Here is a 20,690-nt window from a genome sequence, read left to right as displayed (position 1 = left end):
TACATAACTTCTGAGTGACGGGAAGCACACTATGAGCACCACCGATCAGCCTACACCACTGCCCCCAACACCCGTCGTTACTATGACAACTTGTGTAGCCAAGTCAGCAAATGACCCGCTGTCTGAACACACACAAATCCAAGTCACTTTGTAACTTGCTGTTTGGACAGTCAGTATTCCAAAACGGATTTGAAAAATAAAAAACTCATTAAATCATTAAGGCCCTGCAGTCCTACCTTCTTACAGGGTGAAGCAGGAGGAGTGAAGATGGCCTTCCAATAGGTCCAGGAGAACATCACAAAACACACATGGAACACCAGCAGGTAGGCCACTGGAAACGTAGACAGGTGCAACACTTAGGGAACTACGCCTATCAAGCTGATATTCAAGTGTCTACAAGATGTCAGATGACTAATCTGACCACGGATTAAAGCCTATGTGTTAAAAACTCACCCTTCTCCAATGTGTTGCTGATAGTGACTGTAAAGAACACACATTATTATGAATTATTGACAATTGTTATGAATTATTGACATGAAAACAGCTGATGTAGCAAAGCTTTTTGGTTGCTGAGGCTGCTCACACTGGGGTGTGAAGACAGTGACTGACACATATCTGTTGTTGGCCAACAAAACACCATGTTACAGTCTGACAGTTTAGACAGTGATTACTTCACACCTGTAGTTACAGTAGCTAGCTAGCTAATATACTGTCTTATCACAACATAGGTAGCTAGCTAGCTACTAGCTACATTTTGTAACGTTAATTACCTTTAAATATATAGCTAGCTATGTTTTTATTTATTTGTTAGATTTGGTAGGTAAATGTAACACCAGTATAATTCGTTATCAAATGGAATTGGGGGGAAAAAAACAGTACAATATGATCATACTAGCTAGATTTGTTAAGAAAGGCTCCATTCTGAAAAACCCCCACTTCCTGGTTAGCATGATGCTAGATTTGGCTAGCAGGTTTAAAGGGCATTTTGCATTGGAGCTTCAGTGTCAGTAACGTTAGCTAGCTACCATCGCGGACAATACGACGAAAACATAACAGACAAACATTCATAATTCCCATACTTACATAAACATAGCTCAAATACATAGGCGTAGTAGGACCACAGCACCACGGAGGTGATTATGAGGACAGGTATCCAGGAAAACACACGGGCACAGCATCTCAGACCTCGGGAAAGAGCCATTATCCATCTCCGACTAAACAGGCTCCACAATCATATTCTCTACGCTCCACTACGCAGCCTGGGAGGTGACTACCGGTATATAAATCTGCGATCGATTAATGCGTTGACCGTGCCACAGATAAAGCAATGATATATACAAATATTTGACTGTGCTGTCGAAATGGTTAGTGCTATCTGTAATCCTTGGGACCCTAGCCTTAACCTTAACCCTTACCCTAACCTTAACCATAACCCTTACCTGCTATCTAGTGATAAACCAAGTCACTGGGGGACCAAGCTGCTATCTAGTGACAAACCAAGTCACTGGGGGACCAAGCTGCTATTTAGTGACAAACCAAGTCACTGGGGGCCCCCTGCTATCTAGTGACAAACCAAATCACTGGAGGCCCCCAGCTATCTAGTGACAAACCAAGTCAATAGGGAACCAAGCTGCTATCTAGTGACAAATCAAGTCACTGGGGGACCAAGCTGCTATTTAGTGACAAACCAAGTCACTGGGGGACCAGGCTGCTATCTAGTGACAAACCAAATCACTGGTGGACCAAGATGCTATCTAGTGACAAACCAAGTCACTTGGGGACACCTGCTAACTGGTGACAAACCAAGTCACTGGGGGACCAAGCTGCTATCTAGTGACAAACCAAGTCAATGGGGGACCAGCCTGCTATCTAGTGACAAACCAAGTCACTGGGGGCCCCCTGCTATCTAGTGACAAACCAAGTCACTGGGGGATTAGATTTATATTACATTTTAGTCATTTAGCAGACGCTCTTATCCAGAGCGACTTACAGTTAGTGAATCATTATTTTTATTTATTTTTTCATACTGGCCCCCCGTGGGAATCCAACCCACAACCCTACCAACTGAGCTACATCCCTGCCGGCCATTCCCTCCCCTACCCTGGGCCAATTGTACGCTGCCCCATGGGTCTCCCGGTCACGGCCGGCTACAACAGAGCCTGGATTCGAACCAGGATCTCTAGTGGCACAGCTAGCACTGCGATGCAGCACCTTAGACCACTGCGCCACTCGGGAGTACCCCGAACACTATCTAGTGACAAACCAAGTCACTGGGGGACCAAGATGCTATCTAGTGACAAACCAAGTCACTGTGGGACCAATATGCTATCTAGTGACAAACCAAGTCACTGTGGGACCAATATGCTATCTAGTGACAAACCAAGTCACTGTGGGACCAATATGCTATCTAGTGACAAACCAAGTCACTGTGGGACCAAGATGCTATCTAGTGACAAACCAAGTCACTGGGGCTCCCTGCTATTTAGTGTCAAACCAAGCCACTGTGGGACCAGGCTGCTATCTAGTGACAAACCAAATAACTGTGGGACCAAGATGCTATCTAGTAACAAACCAGGTCACTGTGGGACCAAGCTGCTATCTAGTAACAAACCAAGTCACTGGGGGCTCCCTGCTATTTAGTAACAAACCAGGTCACTGTGGGACCAAGCTGCTATCTAGTAACAAACCAAGTCACTGGGGGCTCCCTGCTATTTAGTGACAAACCAAGTCAATGGGGGACCAGGCTGCTATCTAGTGACAAACGAAGTCAATGGGGGACCAGGCTGCTATCTAGTGACAAATCAAGTCAATGGGGGACCAGACTGCTATCTAGTGACAAACCAAATAACTGTCGGACCAAGATGCTATCTAGTAACAAACCAAGTCACTGGGGGACCAGGCTGCTATCTAGTGACAAACCAAGTCAATGGGGGACCAGGCTGCTATCTAGTGACAAACCAAGTCAATGGGGGACCAGCCTGCTATCTAGTGACAAACCAAGTCACTGGGGCTCCCTGCTATTTAGTGTCAAACCAAGTCACTGTGGGACCAGGCTGCTATCTAGTGACAAACCAAATAACTGTGGGACCAAGATGCTATCTAGTAACAAACCAAGTCAATGGGGGACCAGGCTGCTATCTAGTGACAAACCAAGTCAATGGGGGACCAGCCAGCTATCTAGTGACAAACCAAATAACTGTCGGACCAAGATGCTATCTAGTAACAAACCAAGTCAATGGGGGACCAGGCTGCTATTTAGTAACAAACCAGGTCACTGTGGGACCAAGCTGCTATCTAGTAACAAACCAAGTCACTGGGGGCTCCCTGCTATTTAGTGACAAACCAAGTCAATGGGGGACCAGGCTGCTATCTAGTGACAAACCAAGTCAATGGGGGACCAGGCTGCTATCTAGTGACAAATCAAGTCAATGGGGGACCAGACTGCTATCTAGTGACAAACCAAATAACTGTCGGACCAAGATGCTATCTAGTAACAAACCAAGTCACTGGGGGACCAGGCTGCTATCTAGTGACAAACCAAGTCAATGGGGGACCAGGCTGCTATCTAGTGACAAACCAAGTCAATGGGGGACCAGCCTGCTATCTAGTGACAAACCAAGTCAATGGGGGACCAGCCAGCTATCTAGTGACAAATCAAGTCAGTGGGGGACCAGACTGCTATCTAGTGACAAACCAAATAACTGTCGGACCAAGATGCTATCTAGTAACAAACCAAGTCAATGGGGGACCAGGCTGCTATTTAGTAACAAACCAGGTCACTGTGGGACCAAGCTGCTATCTAGTAACAAACCAAGTCACTGGGGCTCCCTGCTATTTAGTGTCAAACCAAGCCACTGTGGGACCAGGGTGCTATCTAGTGACAAACCAAGTCAATGGGGGACCAGGCTGCTATCTAGTGACAAACCAAGTCACTGGGGCTCCCTGCTATTTAGTGTCAAACCAAGCCACTGTGGGACCAGGCTGCTATCTAGTGACAAACCAAGTCAATGGGGGACCAGGCTGCTATCTAGTGACAAACCAAGTCAATTGGGGACCAGGCTGCTATCTAGTGACAAACCAAGTCAATGGGGGACCAGGCTGCTATCTAGTGACAAACCAGGTCACTGGGGGACCAGGCTGCTATCTAGTGACAAACCAAGTCACTGGGGCTCCCTGCTATTTAGTGTCAAACCAAGCCACTGTGGGACCAGGCTGCTTTCTAGTGACAAACCAAGTCAATGGGGGACCAGGCTGCTATCTAGTGACAAACCAAGTCAATGGAGGACCAGCCTGCTATCTAGTGACAAACCAAGTCAATGGGGGACCAGGCTGCTATCTAGTGACAAACCAAGTCAATGGGGGACCAGCCAGCTATCTAGTGACAAACCAAGTCAATGGGGGACCAGCCTGCTATCTAGTGACAAACCAAGTCAATGGGGGACCAGCCTGCTATCTAGTGACAAACCAAGTCACTGGGGGACCAGGCTGCTATCTAGTGACAAACCAAGTCAATGGGGGACCAGGCTGCTATCTAGTGACAAACCAAGTCAATGGGGGACCAGCCTGCTATCTAGTGACAAACCAAGTCAATGGGGGACCAGCCAGCTATCTAGTGACAATCCAAGTCACTGGGGGACCAGGCTGCTATCTAGTGACAAACCAAGTCAATGGGGGACCAGGCTGCTATCTAGTGACAAACCAGGTCACTGGGGGACCAGGCTGCTATCTAGTGACAAACCAAGTCAATGGGGGACCAGGCTGCTATCTAGTGACAAACCAAGTCAATGGGGGACCAGGCTGCTATCTAGTGACAAACCAGGTCACTGGGGGACCAGGCTGCTATCTAGTGACAAACCAAGTCACTTGGGCTCCCTGCTATTTAGTGTCAAACCAAGTCACTGTGGGACCAGGCTGCTATCTAGTGACAAACCAAATAACTGTGGGACCAAGATGCTATCTAGTGACAAACCAAGTCACCAGGGGCCCCCTGCTATCTAGTGACAAACCAAGTCAATGGGGGACCAGCCAGCTATCTAGTGACAAACCAAGTCAATGGGGGACCAGCCTGCTATCTAGTGACAAACCAAGTCAATGGGGGACCAGCCAGCTATCTAGTGACAAACCAAGTCACTGCGGGACCAAGATGCTATCTAGTGACAAACCAAGTCAATAGGGAACCAAGATGCTATCTAGTGACAAACCAAGTCACTGGGGTCCAAGCTGCTATCTGGTGACAAACCAAATCACTGGTGGACCAAGATGCTATCTAGTGACAAACCAAGTCACTTGGGGACAACTGCTAAATGGTGACAAACCAAGTCACTGGGGGACCAAGCTTCTATCTAGTAACAAACCAAGTCACTGGGGGACCAGGCTGCTATCTAGTGACAAACCAAGTCACTGGGGGCCCCCTGCTATCTAGTGACAAACCAAGTCACTGGGGGACCAAGCTGCTATCTAGTGACAAACCAAGTCACTGGGGCTCCCTGCTATTTAGTGTCAAACCAAGCCACTGTGGGACCAGGCTGCTATCTAGTGACAAACCAAGTCACTGGGGCTCCCTGCTATTTAGTGTCAAACCAAGCCACTGTGGGACCAGGCTGCTATCTAGTGACAAACCAAGTCAATGGGGGACCAGGCTGCTATCTAGTGACAAACCAAGTCAATTGGGGACCAGCCTGCTATCTAGTGACAAACCAAGTCAATGGGGGACCAGCCTGCTATCTAGTGACAAACCAAGTCAATGGGGGACCAGCCTGCTATCTAGTGACAAACCAAGTCACTGGGGGACCAGGCTGCTATCTAGTGACAAACCAAGTCAATGGGGGACCAGGCTGCTATCTAGTGACAAACCAGGTCACTGGGGGACCAGGCTGCTATCTAGTGACAAACCAAGTCACTGGGGCTCCCTGCTATTTAGTGTCAAACCAAGCCACTGTGGGACCAGGCTGCTATCTAGTGACAAACCAAGTCAATGGGGGACCAGGCTGCTATCTAGTGACAAACCAAGTCAATGGGGGACCAGGCTGCTATCTAGTGACAAACCAAGTCAATGCGGGACCAGCCAGCTATCTAGTGACAAACCAAGTCAATGGGGGACCAGCCTGCTATATAGTGACAAATCAAGTCACTGGGGGATCAGCCTGCTATCTAGTGACAAACCAAGTCACTGGGGGACCAGGCTGCTATCTAGTGACAAACCAAGTCACTGGGGGACCAGGCTGCTATCTAGTGACAAACCAAGTCAATGGGGGGACCAGGCTGCTATCTAGTGACAAACCAAGTCACTGGGGCTCCCTGCTATCTAGTAACAAACCAAGCCACTGTGGGACCAGGCTGCTATCTAGTGACAAACCAAGTCAATGGGGGACCAGGCTGCTATCTAGTGACAAACCAAGTCAATGGGGGACCAGCCTGCTATCTAGTGACAAACCAAGTCAATGGGGGACCAGCCTGCTATCTAGTGACAAACCAAGTCAATGGGGGACCAGCCTGCTATCTAGTGACAAACCAAGTCACTGGGGGACCAGGCTGCTATCTAGTGACAAACCAAGTCAATGGGGGACCAGGCTGCTATCTAGTGACAAACCAAGTCAATGGGGGACCAGCCTGCTATCTAGTGACAAACCAAATCACTGTGGGACCAAGATGCTATCTAGTGACAAACCAAGTCAATGGGGGCTCCCTGCTATTTAGTGACAAACCAAGTCACTGCGGGACCAAGCTGCTATCTATGGATAAACCAAGTCACTGGGGGCCCCCTGCCATCTAGTGACAAACCAAGTCACTGGGGGCTCCCTGCTATTTAGTGACAAACCAAGTCAATAGGGAACCAATATGCTATCTAGTGACAAACCAAGTCACTGGGGGACCAAGCTGCTACTAAGTCTTGTCCTATTGAATAGTCTCTGGTCTGCAATGTGTCTACTAAGTCTTGTGTTATTGAATGGTCTCTGGTCTCCAATGCGTCTACTAAGTATTGTCCTATTGAATAGTCTCTGGTCAGCAATGCGTCTACTAAGTCTTGTGTTATTGAATAGTCTCTGGTCTCCAATGCGTCTACTAAGTATTGTCCTATTGAATAGTCTCTGGTCAGCAATGCGTCTACTAAGTATTGTGTTATTGAATAGTCTCTGGTCTCCAATGTGTCTACTAAGTATTGTGTTATTGAATAGTCTCTGGTCTCCAATGTGTCTACTAAGTCTTGTGTTATTGAATAGTCTCTGGTCTCCAATGTGTCTACTAAGTATTGTGTTATTGAATGGTCTCTGGTCTCCAATGTGTCTACTAAGTCTAGCCTCCTATTGAATAGTCTCTGGTCTGGAATGTGTCTACTAAGTCTTGTGTTATTGAATAGCCTCTGGTCTCCAATGTGTCTACTAAGTCTAGCCTCCTATTGAATAGTCTCTGGTCTCCAATGTGTCTACTAAGTCTAGCCTCCTATTGAATAGTCTCTGGTCTCCAATGTGTCTACTAAGTCTAGCCTCCTATTGAATAGTCTCTGGTCTCCAATGTGTCTACTAAGTCTAGCCTCCTATTGAATAGTCTCTGGTCTCCAATGTGTCTACTAAGTCTAACCTCCTATTGAATAGTCTCTGGTCTCCAATGTGTCTACTAAGTCTAACCTCCTATTGAATGGTCTCTTGTCTACAATGTGTCTACTAAGTCTAACCTCCTATTGAATAGTCTCTGGTCTCCAATGTGTCTACTAAGTCTAACCTCCTATTGAATGGTCTCTGGTCTCCAATGTGTCTACTAAGTCTTGTCCTATTGAATAGCCTCTGGTCTGCAATGTGTCTACTAAGTCTTGTCCTATTGAATAGCCTCTGGTCTGCAATGTGTCTACTAAGTCTTGTCCTATTGAATAGTCTCTGGTCTCCAATGTGTCTACTAACTCTAGCCTCCTATTGAATGGTCTCTGGTCTCCAATGTGTCTACTAAGTCTTGTCCTATTGAATAGCCTCTGGTCTGCAATGTGTCTACTAAGTCTTGTCCTATTGAATAGCCTCTGGTCTGCAATGTGTCTACTAAGTCTTGTCCTATTGAATAGTCTCTGGTCTCCAATGTGTCTACTAACTCTAGCCTCCTATTGAATGTTCTCTGGTCTCCAATGTGTCTACTAAGTCTTGTGTTATTGAATAGTCTCTGGTCTCCAATGTGTCTACTAAGTCTAACCTCCTATTGAATGGTCTCTGGTCTCCAATGTGTCTACTAAGTCTAACCTCCTATTGAATAGCCTCTGGTCTGCAATGTGTCTACTAACTCTAGCCTCCTATTGAATAGTCTCTGGTCTCCAATGTGTCTACTAAGTCTAGCCTCCTATTGAATAGCCTCTGGTCTCCAATGTGTCTACTAAGTCTAACCTCCTATTGAATAGCCTCTGGTCTGCAATGTGTCTACTAACTCTAGCCTCCTATTGAATAGTCTCTGGTCTCCAATGTGTCTACTAAGTCTAGCCTCCTATTGAATAGTCTCTGGTCTCCAATGTGTCTACTAAGTCTAGCCTCCTATTGAATAGTCTCTGGTCTCCAATGTGTCTACTAAGTCTAACCTCCTATTGAATAGTCCCTGGTCTGGAATGTGTCTACTAAGTATTGTGTTATTGAATAGCCTCTGGTCTCCAATGTGTCTACTAAGTCTTGTGTTATTGAATAGTCTCTGGTCTCCAATGTGTCTACTAAGTCTTGTGTTATTGAATAGTCTCTGGTCTCCAATGTGTCTACTAAGTCTAACCTCCTATTGAATGGTCTCTGGTCTGGAATGTGTCTACTAAGTCTAGCCTCCTATTGAATGGTCTCTGGTCTCCAATGTGTCTACTAAGTCTTGTGTTATTGAATGGTCTCTGGTCTCCAATGTGTCTACTAAGTCTTGTGTTATTGAATAGCCTCTGGTCTCCAATGTGTCTACTAAGTCTAACCTCCTATTGAATGGTCTCTGGTCTCCAATGTGTCTACTAAGTCTTGTCCTATTGAATAGTCTCTGGTCTCCAATGTGTCTACTAAGTCTTGTGTTATTGAATGGTCTCTGGTCTCCAATGTGTCTACTAAGTCTTGTGTTATTGAATAGTCTCTGGTCTCCAATGTGTCTACTAAGTCTTGTCCTATTGAATAGTCTCTGGTCTCCAATGTGTCTACTAAGTCTTGTGTTATTGAATGGTCTCTGGTCTCCAATGTGTCTACTAAGTCTTGTCCTATTGAATAGTCTCTGGTCTCCAATGTGTCTACTAAGTCTTGTCCTATTGAATAGTCTCTGGTCTCCAATGTGTCTACTAAGTATTGTGTTATTGAATAGTCTCTGGTCTCCAATGTGTCTACTAAGTCTGTCCTATTGAATAGTCTCTGGTCTCCAATGTGTCTACTAAGTCTGTCCTATTGAATAGTCTCTGGTCTCCAATGTGTCTACTAAGTCTGTCCTATTGAATAGTCTCTGGTCTGGAATGTGTCTACTAAGTCTAACCTCCTATTGAATGGTCTCTGGTCTCCAATGTGTCTACTAAGTATTGTGTTATTGAATAGTCTCTGGTCTCCAATGTGTCTACTAAGTCTTGTGTTATTGAATAGTCTCTGGTCTCCAATGTGTCTACTAAGTCTGTCCTATTGAATAGTCTCTGGTCTCCAATGTGTCTACTAAGTCTGTCCTATTGAATGTTCTCTGGTCTCCAATGTGTCTACTAAGTCTTGTGTTATTGAATAGTCTCTGGTCTGGAATGTGTCTACTAAGTCTTGTCCTATTGAATAGTCTCTGGTCTCCAATGTGTCTACTAAGTCTTGTGTTATTGAATGGTCTCTGGTCTCCAATGTGTCTACTAAGTCTTGTGTTATTGAATAGTCTCTGGTCTCCAATGTGTCTACTAAGTCTTGTCCTATTGAATAGTCTCTGGTCTCCAATGTGTCTACTAAGTCTTGTCCTATTGAATAGTCTCTGGTCTCCAATGTGTCTACTAAGTATTGTGTTATTGAATAGTCTCTGGTCTCCAATGTGTCTACTAAGTCTGTCCTATTGAATAGTCTCTGGTCTCCAATGTGTCTACTAAGTCTGTCCTATTGAATAGTCTCTGGTCTCCAATGTGTCTACTAAGTCTGTCCTATTGAATAGTCTCTGGTCTGGAATGTGTCTACTAAGTCTAACCTCCTATTGAATGGTCTCTGGTCTCCAATGTGTCTACTAAGTATTGTGTTATTGAATAGTCTCTGGTCTCCAATGTGTCTACTAAGTCTTGTGTTATTGAATAGTCTCTGGTCTCCAATGTGTCTACTAAGTCTGTCCTATTGAATAGTCTCTGGTCTCCAATGTGTCTACTAAGTCTGTCCTATTGAATGTTCTCTGGTCTCCAATGTGTCTACTAAGTCTGTCCTATTGAATGTTCTCTGGTCTCCAATGTGTCTACTAAGTCTTGTCCTATTGAATAGTCTCTGGTCTCCAATGCGTCTACTAAGTCTAGCCTCCTATTGAATAGTCTCTGGTCTCCAATGTGTCTACTAAGTCTAACCTCCTATTGAATAGTCTCTGGTCTCCAATGTGTCTACTAAGTCTAGCCTCCTATTGAATGGTCTCTGGTCAGCAATGCGTCTACTAAGTCTTGTCCTATTGAATGGTCTCTGGTCAGCAATGCGTCTACTAAGTCTTGTCCTATTGAATAGTCTCTGGTCTCCAATGTGTCTACTAAGTATTGTGTTATTGAATAGTCTCTGGTCTCCAATGTGTCTACTAAGTCTTGTGTTATTGAATAGCCTCTGGTCTCCAATGTGTCTACTAAGTCTAGCCTCCTATTGAATAGTCTCTGGTCTCCAATGTGTCTACTAAGTCTAGCCTCCTATTGAATAGTCTCTGGTCTCCAATGTGTCTACTAAGTCTAGCCTCCTATTGAATAGTCTCTGGTCTCCAATGCGTCTACTAAGTCTAACCTCCTATTGAATAGTCTCTGGTCTCCAATGTGTCTACTAAGTCTAGCCTCCTATTGAATAGTCTCTGGTCTCCAATGCGTCTACTAAGTATTGTCCTATTGAATAGTCTCTGGTCTCCAATGCGTCTACTAAGTATTGTGTTATTGAATAGTCTCTGGTCTCCAATGTGTCTACTAAGTATTGTGTTATTGAATAGTCTCTGGTCTCCAATGTGTCTACTAAGTCTTGTCCTATTGAATAGTCTCTGGTCTCCAATGTGTCTACTAAGTCTTGTGTTATTGAATAGCCTCTGGTCTCCAATGTGTCTACTAAGTCTTGTCCTATTGAATAGTCTCTGGTCTCCAATGCGTCTACTAAGTCTAACCTCCTATTGAATGGTCTCTGGTCTCCAATGCGTCTACTAAGTCTAACCTCCTATTGAATGGTCTCTGGTCTCCAATGTGTCTACTAAGTCTTGTGTTATTGAATAGTCTCTGGTCTCCAATGTGTCTACTAAGTCTTGTGTTATTGAATAGTCTCTGGTCTCCAATGTGTCTACTAAGTCTTGTCCTATTGAATGGTCTCTGGTCTCCAATGCGTCTACTAAGTCTATTCTCCTATTGAATGGTCTCTGGTCAGCAATGCGTCTACTAAGTCTAACCTCCTATTGAATGGTCTCTGGTCTCCATTGCACTGTAGGACAGGTGTGGAGGTGTCATGGCAGAAACAGTAGAGGTGGATAATATTTCATTAAGCAACACCTTTATGCACCTCGGCCATTATGCATCTCCAATAATTGTGTTAAACTGTTCAATTATCCCTCTGTTGGATGTCAAACTAATGTCAAACTAACCAGTAACCTCTGGAGAGAGTAGCTATAGCTCAGTCTCAATCTCTCCTTCGCTGGAAGTGTCAGTGCTTGAGTTCAGGATCTGATAGAAAAAAACCCTCCAAGGCCTCTGCTGTTTTGGTTATGTTAGGCCTTAGTTGTTGACAGGCCCTGTACTGGCAGTACCCCTCCAAGCAGGGGCGGTGTGTTCAATAGGGCGATATGGGCGACGCACTGCCAAACGGGAAAAGGAAGGGATTTTTTTTCTAATCAATTATATCACGGCAACAGTAGTTATCAGTGTTCTAATCTGATCTGACTGCCACTAAATGTCAAATCAGGCTAAAGTCGTGCTTCAAATGGCCCCGCCCGTTTTTGGGGCGATTTCAGTCATGTTGAAAATCGCCCAGAAGTCTGTCATAGACTCCCATGTAAAATCTATTTTTTCAAATTTCAAAGCTTTCAATACAATCTCTATGGGTGTCTGTGGGCTTGCACTTACGCGCTTTCGTCATACGTGACGTAACCATGAACGTAACTAAGAAAATAGCGGCTAGCAGCGTCTCTGTTGCGACCTGCAGTGTGGCGTTATCTTATGTTTTTAATTTGTACACTTAGTGGCGTTATTTTATGTTTTTAATTTGTACACTTAGTTTACAAACATTCTGCCAACCATGGATTTCCAGTGGTGGGTTTTGGACTGATCTTGTTGATCGTGTACATACCCGCTACGAACGGACTAAATAATGAAAACGCTGCTGGCAGCGGAATCCAATACAACTGGGAGACTTGGCTGGATGACAGAGTCCCGGACAGAGAAGTGGAGCCGGCCGGCTTCACCCTGGTCAGAGCGGACCGCGATCTGACACAGTCACAGGGAAAATCGATCCTGGTAAGAGAGCGACTCTGTACCCCGACATTGAACTGCTTTCTGTGTCACTGCGACCTTACTATCTGCCCCGTGAGTTCCCCCAATTGTTTGTTACCGTTGTGTACTGTTGATAATCACAAGTTTACTGGAGAACTGAGACCAAGTAGAGACTTTGGACAGGGTGGATATGGTATAATAAAGGCAGTTTATTCAGAGGTAAAGATATCTGGAATCGCGTGCACGGACTCGTTCGTCAAACTCTTAGGGAGCTATCTGAAGAGAGCCCCGAAAACATTGTGTGCAGACATTTTATACAATAAATGATGTAGGTTGAATCTAGTAGTTCTGATCTTCTGATTGGTCCTGATGAGTTGGGCGAGGTCCCCTCCACTGTTGCATTGGCTCTGAGTCGGGTTCTCTGTCTTCAAATGTTCAGCCTAAAGAGAGGGGATTTTTGTGTGTGTGTGTGTGTGTGTTTAACAGTGATGATGTGTGTGTGTGTGTGTGTTATCAGTGATGATGTGTGTGTGTGTGTGTGTGTGTGTGTGTGTGTGTGTGTGTGTTCCTCAGAACAAGAACTCGTGAGTTGGAAGAACTGAGAGACCTATGGCGTGGGTGTTGTCCTTGGCCACCTGCTGACAAGGCTGACAAGATAGGACTCTTTTGTCCATTGTTATAGGATAGGAACAGCATTGATTGAAAACAAACGCCCAACACAAAATGGGTCATGCACAAGATTTTAGTCAGACCAAGCTATAACATTATATATTTACTACGACAGTACATTCAACCAAAAGCTAATATAACAAAGGCATCAGAGATTATTTATAATCTGTCACAGAAACTGGAATCCATCTCCCCAGATCAGTCAATAAATGCTTCTGGTATTGACTTATATGCTGCCCCTGTCTTCATGTTGTTGCTGGACACATCTTTTTTAAAATGTGTGTAGGTCACCTAAATCATCAGAAAAATTGCCCCTCCTGAGAATTTTTTCAGGAGCCGCCACTGCCTCCAAGGCCCTTTTCCTGACCACTGTCTGGCCATTCGCATGTTTATGCACGTATCTCTGATATAAATTAACGGAGGACGCAATTCCCACACTATTTTTGTAGGATTAGCCTATATGTAGTTCGGTAGGATTTGAGCTGGCCCAATCAATATGACTATACAGTATTTACTGTAGAGGAAAATCATTGGCACAGGTCAGGAGGTCAGGAGGTCAGGAGACTTACATATTCTTAGCTTTTCTGGACGGCTGGTGCCATCTCTACTCCTTTCTCGAGATCTGGTGCCATCTCTGCTCCTGGAAAGTGCAGCTTGGGGGTGCAGGGTTCAAAATCAAATCAAATCAAATTTTATTGGCCACATGCGCCGAATACAACAGGTGCAGACATTACAGTGAAATGCTTACTTACAGCCCTTAACCAACAGTGCATTTATTTTTAATAAAAAAGTAAAATATAACAACAACAAAAAAGTGTTGAGAAAAAAAAGAGCAGAAGTAAAATAAAATAACAGTAGGGAGGCTATATATACAGGGGGGTACCGGTGCAGAGTCAATGTGCGGGGGCACCGGCTAGTTGAGGTAGTTTAAGTAATATGTACATGTGGGTAGAGTTAAAGTGACTATGCATAAATAATTAACAGAGTAGCAGCAGCGTAAAAAGGATGGGGTGGGGGGGCAGTGCAAATAGTCCGGGTAGCCATGATTAGCTGTTCAGGAGTCTTATGGCTTGGGGGTAGAAGCTGTTGAGAAGTCTTTTGGACCTAGACTTGGCGCTCCGGTACCGCTTGCCGTGCGGAAGCAGAGAGAACAGTCTATGACTAGGGTGGCTGGAGTCTTTGACAATTTTGAGGGCCTTCCTCTGACACCGCCTGGTATAGAGGGCACGACAACAAACAGAAGTTCACACCTGTCCCAGCCACACAGGGACAGTGGACCCTTGGTCCTATATTATGGAGGACCAGTCCTGTTTATTACATTTTTTTATTTAAACGAGGCAAGGACTTCGGCCCTGACGTGAGTAACGTCCTGCACCTTGTTGAGTTCCACCTCACTCACATGACCTCATGGCCGCAGGAAGTAGGGGAGCTGGGAGTGCTGCAGGGCGACAGGTCAGGAGGTCAGGAGGTCAGGAGGTCAGGAGGCTGCAGGGCGACAGGTCAGGAGGTCAGGAGGTCAGGAGGTCAGGAGGCTGCAGGGCGACTCAGCTGCAGCACCCCCTGATAAACAGGCCAGAGTGGCTCAGTTGATAGAGCATTGCAATGCCAGGGTTCTGGGTTCGATTCCCACGGGGGACCAGTAAAAAAAAAAAAAGTATGGAACGTAATGCACTCACTACTGTAAGTTGCTCTGGATAAGAGCGTCTGCAATAAACAGTAACTCACCAAATGAATGGCCTTTTATTACTCCTGTATGAGCAGAGATAAATACTTGTTGACAAAATATTTTGTCAGCATGGAAACCCCAGCAGAATGTCTCAAAGACTAATTAGAGACATTACACCCATGAGTTTATTTTAGTACAGATGTTGTAATAATAATAGTCTGACTGAGTAGGATGATCAATGTTCTTAGTAATGCGCCTCTTTTATGTGGGCCTTTTGTTGGCGGACGCACATCCTTTAAACAACTGAAATGTTTCATCAGAAGAACAAGTCCTGTGTCCCAAATGGCACCCCATTCCCTAGGATTCCCTCCATAGCCCTATAAGTTCACCTCTTCTTTATTTTGTGATTTGGCTTCTTCTCTGAAAGGCTGGAAAAGCTTAATATAGGCAGGTTTTTTTTGTGATCTGGCAACCGGCCAGAGGGAGCAGGTGTTTTGAAAGAGAGAGAGAGCGAGAGAGAGCAAGAGACGGAGGGAGGGAAGGAGAGAGAGAGAGAGAAAGAGAGAGACGAAGGGAGAGAGACACGGAGGGAGGGAAGGAGAGAGAAGCGGAGGGAGAGAGAGAGAAACGGAGAGAGAGAGAGAGAGAGAGAGAGAGAAGCGGAGGGAGAGAGAGAGAGAGAGAGAGAGAGCCCGCAAGGTTACAGAGAGCTGGTAGTCCCATCCACCAAACTACCAGGTGTGAAACAGGGAAGAGACTCAGAGGGTATGCTAATTTGGTATACAGACATTTACATTATATTTACGTCATTTAGCAGACGCTCTTATCCAGAGCGACTTACAAATTGGTGCATTCACCTTATAGCCAGTGGGATAACCACTTTACAATGTTGTTGTTGTTTTTATTTTTTTTTGGGGGGGTAAGGGGGGGTAGAAGGATTACTTTATCCTATCCCAGGAATTCCTTAAAGAGGTGGGGTTTCAAATGTCTCCGGAAGGTGGTGAGTGACTCCGCTGTCCTGGCGTCAGCAGACTTAACCAACTCTATTAATTGAATCATAACAGGAACATTTTACATCTGGCTAGAAATAAATAAGGAAATGATCTCAACAGAGAAAAATGTCCTCCTGTCTGCTACCTATATCCTCCCACTAGAATCCCCATACTTTAATGTGGTCCTCTGTAGCTCAATTGGTAGAGCACGGCGCTTGTAACGCCAGGGTAGTGGGTTCGATCCCCGGGACCACCCATACGTAAAAATGTATGCACACATGACTGTAAGTCGCTTTGGATAAAAGCGTCTGCGAAATGGCATATTATTTAATGAAGACAGCTTCTCCATCCTGAAGGGGGAAATCAATCATTTCCAGACCCAGGGACATGTACTAGTCTGTGGCGACCTAAATGCCAGAACTGGACAAGAACCTGAACCTCTCAGCACACAGGGGGACAAACACCTACCTGGAGGTGACAGCATTCCCTCCCAAATATGCCCCCCATGACACAATTACGACAACATAACCAACAAAAATGGGTCACAACTCCTGCAGCTCTTTCACACGCTGGGTCTGTACATAGTCAATGGTAGGCTTCGAGGGGACTCCTATGGTAGGTACACCTACAGCTCATCTCTTGGCAGTAGTACTGTAGACTACTTTATCACAGACCTCAACCCAGAGTCTCTCAGAGCGTTCACAGTCAGCCCACTGACACCCCTATCAGAGCACAGCAAAATCACAGTCTACTTGAACAGAGCAATACTCAATCATGAGGCATCAAAGCCCAAAAAACGTCACTATGGTGAATCACTTAAACAATCCAGAAATACACTACGGAAAAAGGAGAACAGCATGTCAGAAATCAGCACAATGTAATTGAAGAATCCATAGACTAACCCCTTCTTGGAAAATTGTGTGTGAAATGTTTACTGTTACCGACTGGTTGGTTTTGTGTGTTTAATGTTTACTGTTACTGGCTGGTTGGATTTGTGAGTTTAATGTTTACTGTTACTGGCTGGTTGGTTTTTGTGTGTTTAATGTTTACTGTTACTGGCTGGTTGGATTTGTGAGTTTAATGTTTACTGTTACTGGCTGGTTGGTTTTTGTGTGTTTAATGTTTACTGTTACTGGCTGGTTGGTTTTTGTGTGTTTAATGTTTACTGTTACTGAATGGTTGGTTTTTGTGTGTTTAATGATTACTGTTACTGGCTGGTTGGTTTTTGTGTGTTTAATGTTTACTGTTACTGGCTGGTTGGTTTTTGTGTGTTTAATGTTTACTGTTTCTGGCTGGTTGGTTTTTGTATTTTTAATGATTTCTGTTACTGGCTGGTTGGTTTTTGTGTGTTTAATGTTTACTGTTACTGAATGGTTGGTTTTTGTGTGTTTAATGTTTAATGTTTTAGACTGGTTGGTTTTTGTGTGTTTAATGTTTACTGTTACTGACTGGTTGGTTTTTGTGTGTTTAATGTTTACTGTTACTGGCTGGTTGGTTTTTGTGTGTTTAATGTTTAATGTTTTAGACTGGTTGGTTTTGTGTGTTTAATGTTTAATGTTTTAGACTGGTTGGTTTTTGTGTGTTTAATGTTTACTGTTACTGACTGGTTGGTTTTTGTGTGTATAATGTTTACTGTTACTGACTGGTTGGTTTTTGTGTGTTTAATGTTTGCTGTTACTGGCTGGTTGGTTTTTGTGTGTTTAATGTTTAATGTTTTAGACTGGTTGGTTTTTGTGTGTTTAATGTTTACTGTTACTGACTGGTTGGTTTTTGTGTGTTTAATGTTTACTGTTACTGGCTGGTTGGTTTTTGTGTGTTTAATGTTTAATGTTTTAGACTGGTTGGTTTTTGTGTGTTTAATGTTTACTGTTACTGACTGGTTGGTTTTTGTGTGTATAATGTTTACTGTTACTGGCTGGTTGGTTTTTGTGTGTTTAATGTTTAATGTTTTAGACTGGTTGGTTTTTGTGTGTTTAATGTTTACTGTTACTGACTGGTTGGTTTTTGTGTGTTCAATGTTTAATGTTTTAGACTGGTTGGTTTTGTGTGTTTAATGTTTACTGTTACTGGCTGGTTGGTTTTGTGTGTTTAATGTTTACTGTTACTGGCTGGTTGTTTTTTGTGTGTATAATGTTTACTGTTACTGGCTGGTTGGTTTTTGTGTGTTTAATGTTTAATGTTTTAGACTGGTTGGTTTTTGTGTGTTTAATGTTTACTGTTACTGACTGGTTGGTTTTTGTGTGTTTAATGTTTAATGTTTTAGACTGGTTGGTTTTTGTGGGTTTAATGTTTAATGTTTTAGACTGGTTGGTTTTGTGTGTTTAATGATTTCTGTTTCTGGCTGGTTGGTTTTTGTGTGTTTAATGTTTACTGTTACTGGCTGGTTGGTTTTGTGTGTTTAATGTTTACTGTTGTTGGCTGGTTGGTTTTTTTATTTTTAATGTTTACTGTTACTGGCTGGTTGGTTTTTGTGTGTTTAATGTTTACTGTTACTGGCTGGTTGGTTTTTGTGTGTTTAATGTTTAATGTTTTAGACTGGTTGGTTTTTGTGTGTTTAATGTTTACTGTTACTGACTGGTTGGTTTTTGTGTGTTTAATGTTTACTGTTACTGGCTGGTTGTTTTTTGTATTTTTAATGTTTAGTGTTACTGGCTGGTTGGTTTTGTGTGTTTAATGTTTACTGTTGCTGGCTGGTTGGTTTTTGTATTTTTCCTGGCTGGTTGTTTTTTGTATTTTTAATGTTTAGTGTTACTGGCTGGTTGGTTTTGTGTGTTTAATGTTTACTGTTGCTGGCTGGTTGGTTTTGTGTGTTTAATGTTTACTGTTGCTAGCTGGTAGTTTTTTGTATGTTTAATGTTTACTGTTACTGGCTGGTTGGTTTTTGTGTGTTTAATGTTTACTGTTTCTGGCTGGTTGGTTTTTGTATTTTTAATGATTTCTGTTACTGGCTGGTTGGTTTTTGTGTGTTTAATGTTTACTGTTACTGAATGGTTGGTTTTTGTGTGTTTAATGTTTACTGTTACTGGCTGGTTGGTTTTTGTGTGTTTAATGTTTACTGTTTCTGGCTGGTTGGTTTTTGTATTTTTAATGTTTAGTGTTACTGGCTGGATGGTTTTGTGTGTTTAATGTTTACTGTTGTTGGCTGGTTGGTTTTTGTATTTTTAATGATTACTGTTACTGGCTGGTTGGTTTTTGTGTGTTTAATGTTTACTGTTACTGGCTGGTTGGTTTTTGTGTGTTTAATGTTTACTGTTACAGGCTGGTTGGTTTTTGTGTGTTTAATGTTTACTGTTACTGGCTGGTTGGTTTTTGTGTGTTTAATGTTTACTGTTACAGGCTGGTTGGTTTTTGATTTTTTTATGTTTACTGTTGCTGGTTGGTTGGTTTTTGTGTGTTTAATGTTTACTGTTGCTGGCTGGTTGGTTTTTGTATTTTTAATGTTTACTGTTACAGGCTGGTTGGTTTTTGAATTTTTTATGTTTACTGTTACAGGCTGGTTGGTTTTTGAATTTTTTATGTTTACTGTTGCTGGCTGGTTGGTTTTTGTATTTTTAATGTTTACTGTTACAGGCTGGTTGGTTTTTGAATTTTTAATGTTTACTGTTACAGGCTGGTTGGTTTTTGAATTTTTTATGTTTACTGTTACAGGCTGGTTGGTTTTTGAATTTTTTATGTTTAATGTTACTGGCTGGTTGGTTTTGGAATTTTTTATGTTTACTTTTACAGGCTGGTTGGTTTTTGAATTTTTTATGTTTACTGTTACAGGCTGGTTGGTTTTAGATTTTTTTATGTTTACTGTTACAGGCTGGTTGGTTTTTGAATTTTTTATGTTTACTGTTACAGGCTGGTTGGTTTTTGATTTTTTTATGTTTACTGTTACAGGCTGGTTGGTTTTTGAATTTTTTATGTTTAATGTTACTGGCTGGTTGGTTTTTGAATTTTTTATGTTTACTGTTACAGGCTGGTTGGTTTTAGAATTTTTTATGTTTAATGTTACTGGCTGGTTGGTTTTTGAATTTTTTATGTTTACTGTTACAGGCTGGTTGGTTTTTGAATTTTTTATGTTTAATGTTACTGGCTGGTTGGTTTTTGAATTTTTTATGTTTACTGTTACAGGCTGGTTGGTTTTTGTGTGTTTAATGTTTACTGTTACAGGCTGGTTGGTTTTTGATTTTTTTATGTTTACTGTTACAGGCTGGTTGGTTTTTGTGTGTTTACACACACTATCGCACACAGAGTATCACACAGACTCTCAAAAATGCACACACACGCACAGGCACACGTTCTGATGGGGGTATTTGGGGGGGGGAGTCTGATTGGGGTAGAGGAGTCTGATGGGGGTATTTGGGGGGGGGGGGGAGTCTGATTGGGGTAGATGGGGTAGAGGAGTCTGATGGGGTAGAGGAGTCTGATGGGGTAGAGGAGTCTGATGGGGTAGAGGAGTCTGATGGGGTAGGGGAGTCTGATTGGGGTAGAGGAGTCTGATGGGGGTAGAGGAGTCTGATGGGGGTAGAGGAGTCTGATGGGGTAGAGGAGTCTGATGGGGGTAGAGGAGTCTGATGGGGTTGAGGAGTCTGATGGGGTAGAGGAGTCTGATGGGGGTAGAGGAGTCTGATGGGGTGGAGGAGTCTGATGGGGTAGAGGAGTCTGATGGGGGTAGAGGAGTCTGATGGGGGTAGAGGAGTCTGATGGGGTAGAGGAGTCTGATGGGGTAGAGGAGTCTGATGGGGGTAGAGGAGTCTGATGGGGGTAGAGGAGTCTGATGGGGTAGATGGGGGTGGAG

General features: G+C 43.6%; 1 protein-coding gene across 1 annotated transcript in view; it reads right to left on the bottom strand.

Annotated features, from left to right (window-relative positions):
* Window positions 1–1,228, bottom strand: part of zdhhc15b (zinc finger DHHC-type palmitoyltransferase 15b) — a 29,484-nt gene extending 28,256 nt beyond the window's left edge. Inside the window, exons 1-3 of the mRNA XM_041871511.2 lie at window positions 1,084–1,228; window positions 454–480; window positions 237–331 (exon numbers count right to left, since the gene is read on the bottom strand). Coding sequence (XP_041727445.2) covers window positions 237–331; window positions 454–480; window positions 1,084–1,201 — 240 coding nt within the window. The 5' untranslated portion in view covers window positions 1,202–1,228. The remainder of the gene's footprint in view (window positions 1–236; window positions 332–453; window positions 481–1,083) is intronic.
* Window positions 1,229–20,690: the final 19,462 nt, after the last annotated feature.

This window comes from Coregonus clupeaformis, unplaced genomic scaffold, assembly GCF_020615455.1.
Source record: "Coregonus clupeaformis isolate EN_2021a unplaced genomic scaffold, ASM2061545v1 scaf0795, whole genome shotgun sequence".
NCBI classification, from domain to species: Eukaryota; Metazoa; Chordata; class Actinopteri; order Salmoniformes; family Salmonidae; genus Coregonus; species Coregonus clupeaformis.
Note: the sequence above shows the minus strand (reverse complement) of the source record. Positions and strands in the feature narration are given on the sequence as shown.